This window comes from Danio aesculapii, chromosome 10, assembly GCF_903798145.1.
Source record: "Danio aesculapii chromosome 10, fDanAes4.1, whole genome shotgun sequence".
Lineage (NCBI taxonomy): Eukaryota > Metazoa > Chordata > Actinopteri > Cypriniformes > Danionidae > Danio > Danio aesculapii.
This window is the reverse complement of record NC_079444.1, coordinates 24755602-24768603: the sequence shown is the minus strand read 5'-3', so window position 1 is coordinate 24768603 and position 13002 is coordinate 24755602. Positions and strand designations below refer to the sequence as shown.

At 37.3% G+C, this 13002-nt stretch overlaps 2 protein-coding genes across 2 annotated transcripts; one reads left to right on the top strand and one right to left on the bottom strand.

Moving 5' to 3' along the window:
- Positions 1 to 634: 634 nt before the first annotated feature.
- On the top strand, positions 635 to 4089 carry fgl1b (fibrinogen like 1B). The gene is made up of 8 exons (XM_056466427.1): positions 635 to 724; positions 934 to 1004; positions 1101 to 1329; positions 2187 to 2346; positions 2421 to 2518; positions 2586 to 2674; positions 2768 to 2958; positions 3628 to 4089. Exons 2-8 carry the CDS (start codon positions 948 to 950, stop codon positions 3809 to 3811), a joined length of 1008 nt encoding a protein of 335 aa, XP_056322402.1. The 5' UTR covers positions 635 to 724; positions 934 to 947; the 3' UTR covers positions 3812 to 4089.
- Positions 4090 to 4162: 73 nt separating this feature from the next.
- Positions 4163 to 12962, bottom strand: LOC130235898 (thrombospondin type-1 domain-containing protein 1). Its single transcript, XM_056466425.1, has 5 exons — positions 12287 to 12962; positions 10375 to 10499; positions 7405 to 8364; positions 5985 to 6143; positions 4163 to 5896 (listed from the first exon to the last, which is right to left on the bottom strand). The coding sequence occupies exons 2-5, from the start codon at positions 10430 to 10432 to the stop codon at positions 4458 to 4460; spliced, it is 2616 nt and encodes an 871-aa protein (XP_056322400.1). The 5' UTR covers positions 10433 to 10499; positions 12287 to 12962; the 3' UTR covers positions 4163 to 4457.
- Between the last annotated feature and the right edge of the window lie 40 nt (positions 12963 to 13002).

Sequence of the window (13002 nt, the reverse complement as noted above, 5' to 3'; positions counted from 1 at the left end):
TATTCCTTCAAATAAAATCTAAAAGTGCTAAAATACGACTGTAAAATTAAAGATGCAGTTCACAAAACTTCATGGCTTTCCCAAACATGTGGCTTTTCTTTCTAATACAGAACACATAGAGATGTTAAAGTGATAGTTCACCTGAAAAAAATGAAAATTACCTCATCGTTTGTGTGGTTTATAATCTTTATGAGTAGGCTCTTTCTTCCCAAAATAAGACATTGTGGGCACTTCCCAAAAAAAGAAAAATACTATATAGGTTAATGATGCCAGCTAACAGCATTTTTCAACATATCTTCTTTTGTGTTCAGCTAAAGGAAGAAACTCAAACAGGTTTTGAACAAGCGAAAGGTTAGTGAATGATAGCAGGATTTTAATTTTTGGGTGAACTATCCCCTTAAATTTAAAGAAACAAAGGCACCGTAATTAAACTTTGCTAAAATAATATCATATGGTGTGTTCACTACATTGCTAACTATTCTAATAATACTGATTATAATAACTAACTATTCTATTAATGATAATTGTGTTTTGTGTAACAGAAATTCCACAAAATAAAAAGACAACAACAATTTCACATAGTTGCTTCTGGTATGTGTGGAATGGCCCAGGACTGACTAATGTGGACCATGTGGAACCAACAGCACCTATAAATATTAGAAATGAAAGTCTGGAGGGCATTTCATTGATGTTTAATCTGGAAGAGGAAGGAACACCACGTTCTGTATGTATAAATCTGTATTTGATACGTTTCTATTGTTTTTGTATAGCTTATATGCCTATAATACTTAAGTTTTTGCTTAATTTATTATTTTAAAATACACTACAATCTATTTAACTGTTTAATCTTAATGCAAATTAAGTGGAAAGCTAGTGTTTATATAGGTGTGATGTGTGTTGAACAAATTAACAAATCTACATTCTCATGTGAAGAATATTACTAGGTCATGCCACAGCTGGTGTTTATCTTGATTTGTCATGCTCTCACATTACTTCAAACTTCGGTAAGTTGAGTTCTTGTCTAGAATGTTTTTCTACAATAACTAGACATAAAAAAAACTATTAAGTTTTTAAAAAGCCATATTGTGTTTTCTATCAAGGCAGAGGAAGAATGCCAAAGTTTTGAAGTATCAAAGCTGAAGGAAGAGATTCGCATGCTGAATAATAAATTGTTGATAGGGGAATGGAAAGTTATGCATCTGCGTGCTCATCGTAAATTCAGGCTGGTTCCCAATCTGGAATTACAGGAAAATAAGCCCTCTGAAAACAACACTGAACCTTCACCAACCTTACCAAGCACTGGGGGATCTTTATTAGTTCATGATAAAGGTAAGGCTTCATATAATAAACCTGTACACATCCATATTTCTAATTAAACCATTCATTATTTTATGATAAATAGACATGAATATATTTTTAACATTTTAAAGAGTTGTGGTTTCATGTCTATCTTAATTTTTGTCCTCCATATTGTTTGTAATTATTGTAGTTTTATTGAGTTCCTTGCATTTCAACAAAAAATGCATACTGTAACAGCTTTTTTTGTGATAATATGAAGGGTTAAAGATTTAAGTTTGAGAATAAAAAAGGATCAAAATGGTTATGTCTGTAATGTACAGTTGAAGTCAGAATTATTAGCCCCCCTGAATTATTACCCCCCCCCCCCCGTTTATTTTTTACCCCCAATTTCTGTTTAAAGGAGTGCAGATTTCTTCAACACATTTCTAAACATAATAGTTTTAATAACTCATTTCTAATACCTGATTTATTTTGTCTTTGCCATGAGGACAGTAAATAATATTTTGCTAGATATTTTAAGATACTTCTATACAGCTTAAAGTGACATTTAAAGGATTAACTGGGTTAATTAGGTTATCTAGGCAGGTTAGGGTAATTAGGCAAGTTATTGTATAACGATGGTTTGTTCTGTAGACTATCGAAAAAAAATATATATATATAGCTTAAAGGAGCTAATACTGTTGATCTTTAAATTGTGTTAAAATATTTCAACACTGCTTTTATTCTAGCCGAAATAAAACAAATTAGACTTTCTCCAGAAGAAAAAATATTATCAGACATACTGTGAAAGTTTCCTTGCTCTGTTAAACATCATTTGGGAAATATTAAAAAAAAATTAAATCAAAGGGGGGCTAATAATTCTGACTTCAACTGTATATGTCAATTAGATTGTTCAGAGTTATATGACAGACTCAAACCAGGGAGTGGATTCTACAGGATCAAACCCAAATCATCACTCCAGCCATTCCTTGTATACTGTGACATGGATGATGGCGGGGGCTGGACTGTGATTCAGAAAAGAATCAATGGCAAAGTTGATTTCGACGGGTAAGTACATTTTCCTGTCCTTAGTTAGAACTACAACAAGTTTAGCATGATTTAATCAGTATTTCTTTTCACAGAAAGTGGGAAGATTATAAAAATGGATTTGGAAATTTTCAGTCAAGTAAAGATGAATTCTGGCTTGGGAACGATCATATTCATGCCCTTCTCAGTGGCGGTAAGATTTGTGTACAAGTTCATTACACTTCTTTTCTGTTCTATAATGTTTTCTAAATATCCTTTAGGTGACAATGTGATGAAAATTGATCTGATGGACTGGAAAGGAGGGAAATCATATGCCATGTATGACAACGTCAAAGTGTCAGATGAAAAAGTAATGTTCTTTTTTTGGTTCTTACCATTATCTGTGCATGAAAGAAGTTCATATGGATAAAGTCTCATTCACGTTCCTCTCTGCTCACATCAGGATAAATACAGGCTGCACTATGGGATGTACAGTGGTCAAGCAGGAGATGCCCTGTCCGGAGGGACCAATATGGTGGAACAGTGGTCAGCCTCCCATAATGGCATGCAATTCAGCACCCGGGACCAAGATCACGATCGGTACCTGCAGGGAAGCTGTGCTGCAGAGAACAAGGGGGGCTGGTGGTACAACAGGTGATTTCTGAATTTTATGCACTCCATGTTTTTTGACAATAGACAAATTTGACAATTTTCCTAGGGTTAAACAGCTGAGGTTTACCAGTTTTGAATCCATTCAGCCAATTTCTGGGTCTGGTAGGAGCACTTTTAGCTAAGCTTAGCTTAGGTCATTGAACTGGATTAGAGCATTAGCAGCTCGCTCAAAAATGACCAAAGAGTTTCAATCAATTTCCTATATAAAGCTGGACTCTTCTTTAGTCAAATCATGTACTAAGACAGATGGAAAAGTTGCTATTCTTAAGGCCTTTATGGCTAGCAACTTCTGACGTAATATTCAAGGAACTTTGTTGCCATACCACGTAAGGCTGGCATTGATATATGGTTCTAATCTGCTGATTCAATACTATGCCAATACTTCTGTTCCAATTCAATATAAATTTCGATAATTGAGATTTGCAATTATATAAATGCTAGTAGTTGATTAGTTAGAACAATTTGTCCTTCCAAAATTAGATAAGTAAATTATGCTAAGCTAAAAGTGCTCCCACTAGACCCAATGATCAGCTGAATGGATTCAAAAATTGCAATCGTTGGTTTTATGGTTAAATGGTTTATCTCTAAGGGACTTTTTCCTTGTTGTCCAAAAATATGTGATACTTTAAGATGCCAATTTCTTACTTACAGGTGTCATGCTGCCAATCTTAATGGAAGATTTTATAGAGGTGGAGAGTACAAGGCCAAATATGACAATGGTGTTGTTTGGAGCACCTGGAAAGGACTGTGGTACTCCCTCAGACACACAGCCATGAAGGTCCGGCCTAGCTCCCACATGGACAGCGTGGGTAGTGGAGGAGGACCCACTGAATAGCGAGGCTGCTGAGCATCTTGTTATACACATTTGTAAATTATACTGTGTGTTAATTATAAGATTTACTGTGGTTAATGAACATTTCAACCACATGACTTCCGAGCCTAGAAAGAATCATGCAGGGACAAAGAAAGAAAGTAATCTTGATAGATTTGATGAATCCACCTACTTATTTTTAAAATAATCATAAATAATATCACTTTGCATGCAGCCATATAATGGGACTTGTAGCATACAATATGCATATTACATTAAAACAGCATTTTTACATACGAAAAGTCTTGACTGAGATTGTGTATTACTGTTTTAGTAGTATAAAATAAACATTCAGGGAAAAGGAAACATTGTATATATGTATATTTTGGTTTGTTATGAAAAAAACCTGAGAATTCACATTTTCCAGTGTACAATCAAATCAAAATGTGTCCAAAATATATACAATGTACATGAGATCAAAATGCCTTTTTAAATCAAGTCAAGCCTTCATAAATAGAAATATAATGGATCATTCATTTAAAGTCATGAAAACATTATACAAAAATCTTCCAAATCTGATCGAAACACCTGTCTGCAACCAAAAACAAGGGCTTTATTCCATTAAGACTTTCATTTTAAAGTGTGGAAACTAGTAGAAACACAGGTTTTGTCAGGTAAGCTTATGAATAGTTAGAACCTCTACACCATCATCTTCACCCAAGTATCCAGAAATGTCCATCATGCGCTGTTCTGACTCTGTGAGACTATACGGAGAGTTGCTGTAGTCTGCGGAGAGAGGAAGGCTGCGACAGCGTCCCCTACGCTGCTCTGAGGTAGAAAATGTGGAACTGCGTTGCCTTTGGCCGGTAGAAGAATTCGCCTCTCGTAGCTTCCTGGCTAGTATGTTCCTCTGGATGGGTGAGGGGCCTCTTCTGCTCCAGTTCTGCTCTGCTCTTTCAGCACGGTCCAGTGCAGATGATGGACTCCGAGCCCCGTGATGACGATCCACTAGGGGCTCTTTTATTGGTGTCACTGGAGCTGAATCTTTTGAATTTGACTGTGACGGGGGAGTGTCAACCCATGGTCTTCTTCTTTTGTCCACTGAGCTTTCAGTCATCCTAGGACTGGAACAAGACCAGACCTCAAGTTCAGGAAGCGTATGTTCCCAGGGTCTGCTTCTACAGCTTCCCTCAGGTAGTTGCCGAGGAGTCACCTGGGTCATACTTCTTTCTCTGTATGGCCGGGATGGAAGAAACGGCTGCTGGTTGGTCTCATTGAAGCTTGAAGTTCTCCTGAAATTGGTATTCTTGGAGTAGGGTACTCGACTGCGCTCTACCATCTCCACCCAGTCTGCCGTACGCTCAAGACGACGTGAGCTGGCACTAAATGCAGACTTCGGGGGATTAAGCAACATGTCCACCTTTTGTCTATCTGACAAGGCACTGTTTTTGGAAGGCCATGTGGGTTCTGGAAAGGGAGACCTTATGCGGAAGTGGCTACTGCTCGACTCCTCTTGACTGTCAAATTCTTGGGGCACAGGAGTTAGACCAGCTGGGGTTGAAGCCGTTGCCTCTAGCATGGTGTCATCCACTGGACTTTGGGACACATGGTAGACTTGAGTTGTCTCTTTTAAGCCTTTCTTCTTCATTTCCTTGAGCTGCTGTTGAGCTAAGCGGTAACCAAAAAGGGGTGGAATGATCTTTTGGCCAGAAGGAGACATCCTCTCTGGGTCTTGTGGATGGGGAAGAGGAAGGGACATGCTCTGTTGATGAGCCAATACACCTCGGTTTGAAGGTCCCTGCTTAGCAGGTAAGGTAAATCCCTTCTGTAGGGGAGCTGCCTGGAGACTTTCTGAGAAACTGGGCCTCTGCATGCTGTGACCACAGATAGAGGCTTCATCAGAGTTCTTTCGGCCACTAGGAGAGTGTAGAGATCCACGGCGCATAGAGCTGCACTTTGGCGCACGACACAGTTTTCTCCACACTGTAATGAAAATGGTGGCCAGGATCACAGCCAGGCAAAGAGCGATCCCAGACACTACCACTAGATTACTAGTCAGGGGTGTGCTCACAGCTGGTGGAGGGCTGACTGGTGGAGGGGGAATCTCCTCTGAATAAAGAAAAAACAGATTGGAGTTTATTCTGAAATGACTTGTTTTCAAAAAATATATAAAAAGTAGAATAACTAAAATGATTACCAGAGCAGTCTTCTAGTGAACAGTGTGACTGCTCCCTAACCATGCCAGTGCATTGTATCCCACCACTAGAGGGCAGCAGACATTCACGGACACGCTCTCGCACACCTTCCCCACAAGTCACACTACAACCACTCCATGCCTGCCACGGTCCCCACATTTCTTCAAAGAAATAATATGGTATCATAACAAACAAATGAGCAGATATTAAAAACAACATAAGTAAAAAGAAATATGAAAAATGGACACCGTAAATGAAAAGCTTAGGATTAAGGTTTAGTTTTTAAGGTCTAGGGCAGGGGTGTCCAAACTCGGTCCTGGAGGACCAGTGTCTTGCAGATTTTAGCTCCAACTTGCCTCAACACAGCTGCAAGGATATTTCTAGAAAGCGTAGCAAGAGCTTGATTAGCTAGCCAAGGTGTGTTTGATTGGGATTGGAACCAAACTTTGCAGGACATCGACCCTACAAGACCGAGTTTGGACACCCCTGGTCTAGGGTGTCCAACCTTCCTCTACCTTCAAGTGGAGTGTAGCTCCAACAAACCAGCTAAGACATTTCAAGTAATCCTTAAGACCTTGATTATTTATTTCAGGTATGTTTACTTAATTGTACTTAGGATTGTACTTAAACTTAACTGTAAATTGAGTCATAAGGAGTGGGATTGGACATCTTGGTTTAGGGATTCAAATCAGTGATAGGGGTTCAAATCACTATCCATAAGTGGTAAAAGAGAAACTTGCTTAACATGTATCATTAATTAGACAAATTATCACAAAATGGATCAGTGATGCTAATTCTAGAATAAATTAGCATTTTTAGTTCATTCATTCATTCTTTTTGTTTTCGGCTTAGTCCCTTTATTTAGTCAGGGGTCACCATAGCGGAATGAACCGCCAACTTATCCAGCATATGTTTTATGTAGCAAATGCCCTTCTAGCTGCAACCTAACACCGGAAAACACCCATACACTCTTACATTCGCACAAATACAGTAGTCAACAATTGAAGTGAATCAAAAACATTTTTTAAAATTGCCCCAAGACGAGTGTTGCTGAATAGTTTTAGGACAACTTTGATAAAAAAAAATTTGATCAACTTCAAATATTGACTACTGTACACTACGGCCAATTTAGTTTATTCAATTCACCTATAACGCATGTCTTTGGACTGTGGGGGAAACTGGAGCACCTGGAGGAAACCCAACGTAAACACGGGGAGAACATGCAAACTCCACACAGTAACGCCAACTGACCCAGCCGGGGCTCAAACCAGTGACCTTCTTGCTGTGAGGCAATCATGCTACCCACTGTGCCACCTTCATTTTTAATTAATTTTATGTATTCGCTATGTAACAAACACAACTGCAGTTGACCATAGTGCTGTACAAACAAAATAAATTGACCCCAGATCAAAGCAGACTCACTTGTATGTCTTTGCACAATCACACAGGTGTGTGCTAAACTGGGAGCCTGACTGTAGACCAGAGTGAAATTGAAGCAGTACATATTCTTGCCAGCGTCAAAGATGGAGCAGTTAAATTCAGTCTCATTCTCCCCTTGTGTGAGGAAGTTGAAGGCCAGGTGAGAGGGAGAAGAAGAGTCTTTACTTTGTTCCTTGTAAAGTAGAATCTTCCCATTTGCAACTGTACAGGGAGGAGCAATTCGGCGGACAGAAACTGCTCCTTCACAACCTCTTTTGTAACTATTATCTACAACAAGCTTGTAGGAGAAGATGCTGGACAGGTAAAGAGGACCAGATGATTTAATGTCTTGTTGGGTGTGAGGGGATTTTATGGAAATCTGAATGTAGCCACGCTCTGTCAGAGGGGATGCACACGGCATTTCCAGATGTTGAGACCTGACTACTTTAATATTATGTCTTATCCGATTCTGCACCTTCTCAAAGGTGGTTCTTCCTACCTGGACTTGTTCAAGGTAGCTCACGTCAAGGTACAAAGTTGAAGCTTTGCTGCTTGAACATGGATGGAAGTGGTCATTAGTGTACACACTAATCCTAAAGTCAGTGGAGCTCTGGTTGTTGCTGCCCCTTTCCACAACTAAGTGAAAGGTGGGCCAGTGCACATGTAGAATCGGACTCCACCACCAGATGGCACTCCTGTTAGAAACACCAAGGACGTGCTTCTGCTCCAGTCTGAATCTGAAATTACCAGCATACAGAAAGCAGGAGCAGTCGAACTCCATTGAGCCTTCTGATTGGTTGAATGGAAGCATCCTGGTAAGTACTGTAACATTCCTGTCCACGTCAATCAATTCCACTGTCAGTCTGTGGTCAGTAAGGTTGTTTTCAGTGCTGTAATCCACAAACACACTGGCATTGCTCAAGGCAATGTGCATCGATGGCCATAGCTGGATACCAGCCATTGCTATGGGGAAAAAAAAACAAAGTAAAACCAATTAAAATCTTGAGAAGCAAAAAAACGATGAATACCTTGTATCGGTCCTGTTACTATGTTCTATTAAATGGACTAAAAGTAAAACATCTACTGCCTACTGTACATTTTACATTAGTTTTTACATGATTGAAGAGTCAATCTTGCCCAATACAAAACTTCAATCATTCAATTAAACTTTATTACAGACTCAAAGTCCCATTCAAAATGAAAAGAGAAAAAAAATAATATTACATAACAGAAAAAACAGAACAATTTACAAAATAGAGCAATACCAATGTCTCCACAGCTCTGATTGATAGGGTGTACTACTGACCTCCACCCAATAGGAATCTCATTGGACAGCCTTAAACTGGAAAATGTATACTTTTGTCTTTAGTTCTGCAGATCATAACCACACTCTTAGCAGGATTATATGAAATATCATGTTCAGAATCAAGACCATACTCTGTCTGAGCACATATCTAAAACCCTGAATACAAATTTACCCTTTTCCTACACTGAAAAAAATTGTTTCTGCAAAATTCATTCATTTTTCTTTGACTTAGTCTCTTTATTTATCAGGGGTCGCCACAGCGGAATGAACCACCAACTTATCCAGCATATTTTTACGCAGCAGATGCCCTTCCAGCTGCAACCCAGTACTGGGAAACGCCCATATGCACTCATTCACACTCATACACTATGGCCAATTTAGTTTATTCAGTTCACCTTGCACATGTCTTTGGAATGTGGGGGAAACCGGAGCACCCGGAGAAAACCCATGCGAACGCAGAGAGAACATGCAAATTGCACACAGATATGGCAATGGACCCAGCCGGGACCAGCGACCATCTTGCTGAGAGGTGACAGTGCTTACCACTGAGCCCCCGAGCCACCTCCCGCAAAATTTATATGGGTTGAATTTAAACAAATTAAATTTAGTAACTTTCAACTTAATTTGTTTGTTTAAATACAGCCCAAATAAATTGTTTACAACCACTTAACTTAAAAAAAAAATTGTTAATCCACGGAATCGTCTTTGAATCAGTCTGTAAAAGTATGTAGATTTTAGCTGGTCATTTATTGATATAAGTCTAAACCGCCCATTCTCAAGCCTCTATGGTGGTCGGACACTCCTTTTTGTTGACAGGCAAATGTTATGTTTAATTTAAAGCCAAAACTGAGCAGAATCATTAAAAAAAGTTGAATACAACTAATTGTTTCCCCTTTTTGCTGTTATTATTACTTTTATTGACTGTGACTGTCAGAAGAAAAATAAATAATAGGGGGGAAAAAAAGCAAAGAACTGATCTTAAAAACAAAACTCACCATTCCTAGAACAGTGCATGTTACATCATGACAAACTGCAAACCACAAAAAAAATCATGACAATAGCTCAAATAATTTGGTAAGCTGTATTATACCTTGGTTTATCTTTGCCATTACCACAGATTTTCTGGTTGTGGGTTTTGAGCTAGACTGACGTTAAAGGACTTCTCAGTACTAATACAAGTTAAGGAGAAATTCAACTACTGTGTCTATTACTGTAGTATGAGAACTTGAGGCATTGTGATTTACAAGCGCGTTCTGTGTGGGTCACTTCCTGCAGAAAAAACAAATGCATCCAGGGGAAGAGAGTGCAGGAAACTTCAGTGACCCTCCCTTCCCCCTCCCTCCATTTTCCTCTCCCAATTTACCATGGTGCACTTGAAACTGCCAATCACTGACCTTGATTTTAACAAAGTTGGATGACATAACTGAACATTTGTGCCTTTGTACTGATCCCCACGGATGTAATGAAAGTGTAATAGTTTTATTACACCTGTTGCTCTGCAGGTAGTTTCTTTACTCACTACAGTCACTGTTAGTTATTTGGTCGAGACATTTCATTAGGAGAGTTTTTTCTTTTCTTTTTTATAAAACTTCTTTTCCATACAAATCAAACAAACTTGACTGAGTTTCAGAATAATCTGTTCTTTAAAAGCAAGCATGCATTCTTACCAAATCCCATCAGGAAGAGCAGCACAAATGAGGTCGCTGTAGGGAAACCCTGTGTCATTCCGACTTGTGCGGCCTCTTATCTTTCTTTGTCCGCATCACCCCAATCCACTATTATTTTCCCTGTCCTGAAAGAGAAACAGTTCAATCAGGAACAAGCGATACATTGAATGCATTCATTTTTCTATAGCACATATTTGTCGGGGCAATCACCTGACTCTTTCATTGGACTATCTATAAGCTGGAAAAATGCATTTGAATATCTTCTTGATAATCTCATATTTTAACAGTCTATTCAGTACATGCATGCACTTAGTGTTGGGTGTAATTTGTTACTAAGTAGTTACTGTAATTAAATGATTGTAATATTCTGCTGAATAAGTAAAGGATTACTTTACTTTGTAAGCAATTTATAGTTATTTATAATATACTTGCCTAATAATTCTATAACAATAACATTTGCACATGTCAGTTGCACATGCTTTAAAAAAGAAACTTCAGAAATTAATTACATTTTATGAATAAAAGATGGTCATTATGTTGAAACGTTTAATATTTTACATGAATGTACATGCTATGTATGCACAAACATAAAGTATACAAATATTGATTAACACTTCTTAGGTGTGTTTTAAATACCCTAAAAGGTCATGTTGACTCCAGTTTAAATAATTAAGAGTTTAATTTCTATTGTCTATCCATTAATGCTTATAGGGCTACATTATATTTTATTTATACTTGTATTATATTTTTAATCAGTACTGAGTCAAGTTATTAAATTACTTATTGAGTTATTTCTCACAGTATAATAAGAAAGTACTAAAATGCACATTGTTCTCAAAAGGTACAAAGCAAGAAATGTGTTTTTAATAGCTATTATCATATTTGGACACAACATGTTTTAATAAAATATAATATAGCATATATGTTACATTATATCCCATATGAAAAAATGCATTTGCATATCTTCTTGATATTCTCACATTTTAACACACAGTGCATAGTCTATTCAGTACATGCATGCACTTAGTGTTGGGTGTCATTTGTTACGAAGTAGCTAGTGAAATTTATTGATTGTAATTTTCTGCTGAAAAACTAAAGAATTACTTTACTTTGTAAGCAATTTAATTAGTTATTTATAATATACTTGCCTTATATTACAATAAATGTTTTTAAAAAACATAACATTTATCATGGTAGTTGCACATGTTTTAGAAAAAAAGGAACTGAAGAAGTTAATGACATTGTATATATAAAAGACAGTGTCATTATGTTGAACCTTTAATATTTTACATGAATATCCGTATGCATATGAAATATACAAATATTAACATTTCTTAAGTGTTATTTTTTTTTAAATAAAGCAAAAGGGCCATGTTGAATTTTGTTTAATAATTAAATTTAATTTCTGATGTCTATGTATTAAGACTTAAAGAGAATCTAATCAGTACTGAGTCAAGTAATTAAATTACTTATTGAGTTATTTCTCACAGTATAAAAAGAAAGTACTAAAATGCTCTTTTTCTCTAAACTTACTCAAAGGTTGCTACACAGCTGTTTGATAGCTGAAACTTGTTAGAACATATGTGGAAAACATAATGATTTATAATATTTTTATAATAAAATACAGTTCATGAATTATATGATACGGTATATATTATATCATTTATGAATTATAATTTATTACAAAAATTAGTTAATTGTAAACGTAGCTAACAGACTATTGTTGCGTTGGCATATGTATATGAATTTGGAAAATAACCTAATAACACCTATGGCGACATTTCTTGTTATCACTCAAATACGAATTACAAAATAACGAACAAGGTCAGCAAGGTAAAAAAACCCAATGAATAACACACATTTAAACGCGCAAACTTAGAGTGACCTATAAAAGCAGAAGTATTTTACTTACATTTGACATTAGGTCGGATGCACACCGTATGTTCTTGTATCCTGAACGGGCTGAAAGGCATCATGTTACCGTGAGTTATGTTTTTGAGTGGTAAATGAATGAACGTCACGGAGCGTCTCCGCTCTTGAGACGCGCGACCCCATTCTCCGTGAACGCGCACACCCTCGCTTCCTCTACCGGCTGTTATTAGGAAATCAAGTTAGGACGCGGTCTGGTCCCCACAAAAATCTATTTAGTATTTACGTCAAGCCGATAAATTACGAAAAACTGCATTATATACGTCTATTTAAAGTGTAAATCAGAGCACAAGTTCCTCAGTGACCGCGGCGAAATGCCTGCTGGTTCTTCATTAATCCAGCCGATTAGCTGTAGTTCGTGGATCCAAACAAATGTCAGAAGAAAAAGTAAATCATCCTCAAAAACCTAAAAACCTCTCCACCATAAATCTCACAAAAGCGAGGTCTGTCTCAAAACGAGCTTGACATTTCAGGCAAACTTTGAAGATAATTAAGATATTAAACTATATTTAGGAACAGTGCTCTCATTGTAATCTCGGTTGTCATTTCGGGATCACATGTTTCCATGAAATAAACTTTAGAAAAACACAACATTAATCTTCGGTTAGAACAATTACTGCCAAAAAGCTTTGGTGAAACTTCTGATATAGTACACTAGTAATAAAAAACACAAATGCAAGTGATGTAATACACCAGAAA

What these genes read in the sequence shown, in the direction of transcription:
- fgl1b (XM_056466427.1), top strand. Translation starts at nt 948, where the DNA reads ATGCCACAGCTGGTGTTTATCTTGATTTGTCATGCTCTCACATTACTT. An exon ending in TTTATTAGTTCATGATAAAG is followed by an intron (nt 1,330 to 2,186) that starts GTAAGGCTTCAT and finishes TATGTCAATTAG; the next exon opens with ATTGTTCAGAGTTATATGAC. An exon ending in GGCAAAGTTGATTTCGACGG is followed by an intron (nt 2,347 to 2,420) that starts GTAAGTACATTT and finishes TTCTTTTCACAG; the next exon opens with AAAGTGGGAAGATTATAAAA.
- LOC130235898 (XM_056466425.1), bottom strand. Translation starts at nt 10,432, where the DNA reads ATGACACAGGGTTTCCCTACAGCGACCTCATTTGTGCTGCTCTTCCTG. An exon ending in GCTCTTCCTGATGGGATTTG is followed by an intron (nt 8,365 to 10,374) that starts GTAAGAATGCAT and finishes TTTTCCCCATAG; the next exon opens with CAATGGCTGGTATCCAGCTA. An exon ending in TTCACTAGAAGACTGCTCTG is followed by an intron (nt 5,897 to 5,984) that starts GTAATCATTTTA and finishes TTCTTTATTCAG; the next exon opens with AGGAGATTCCCCCTCCACCA.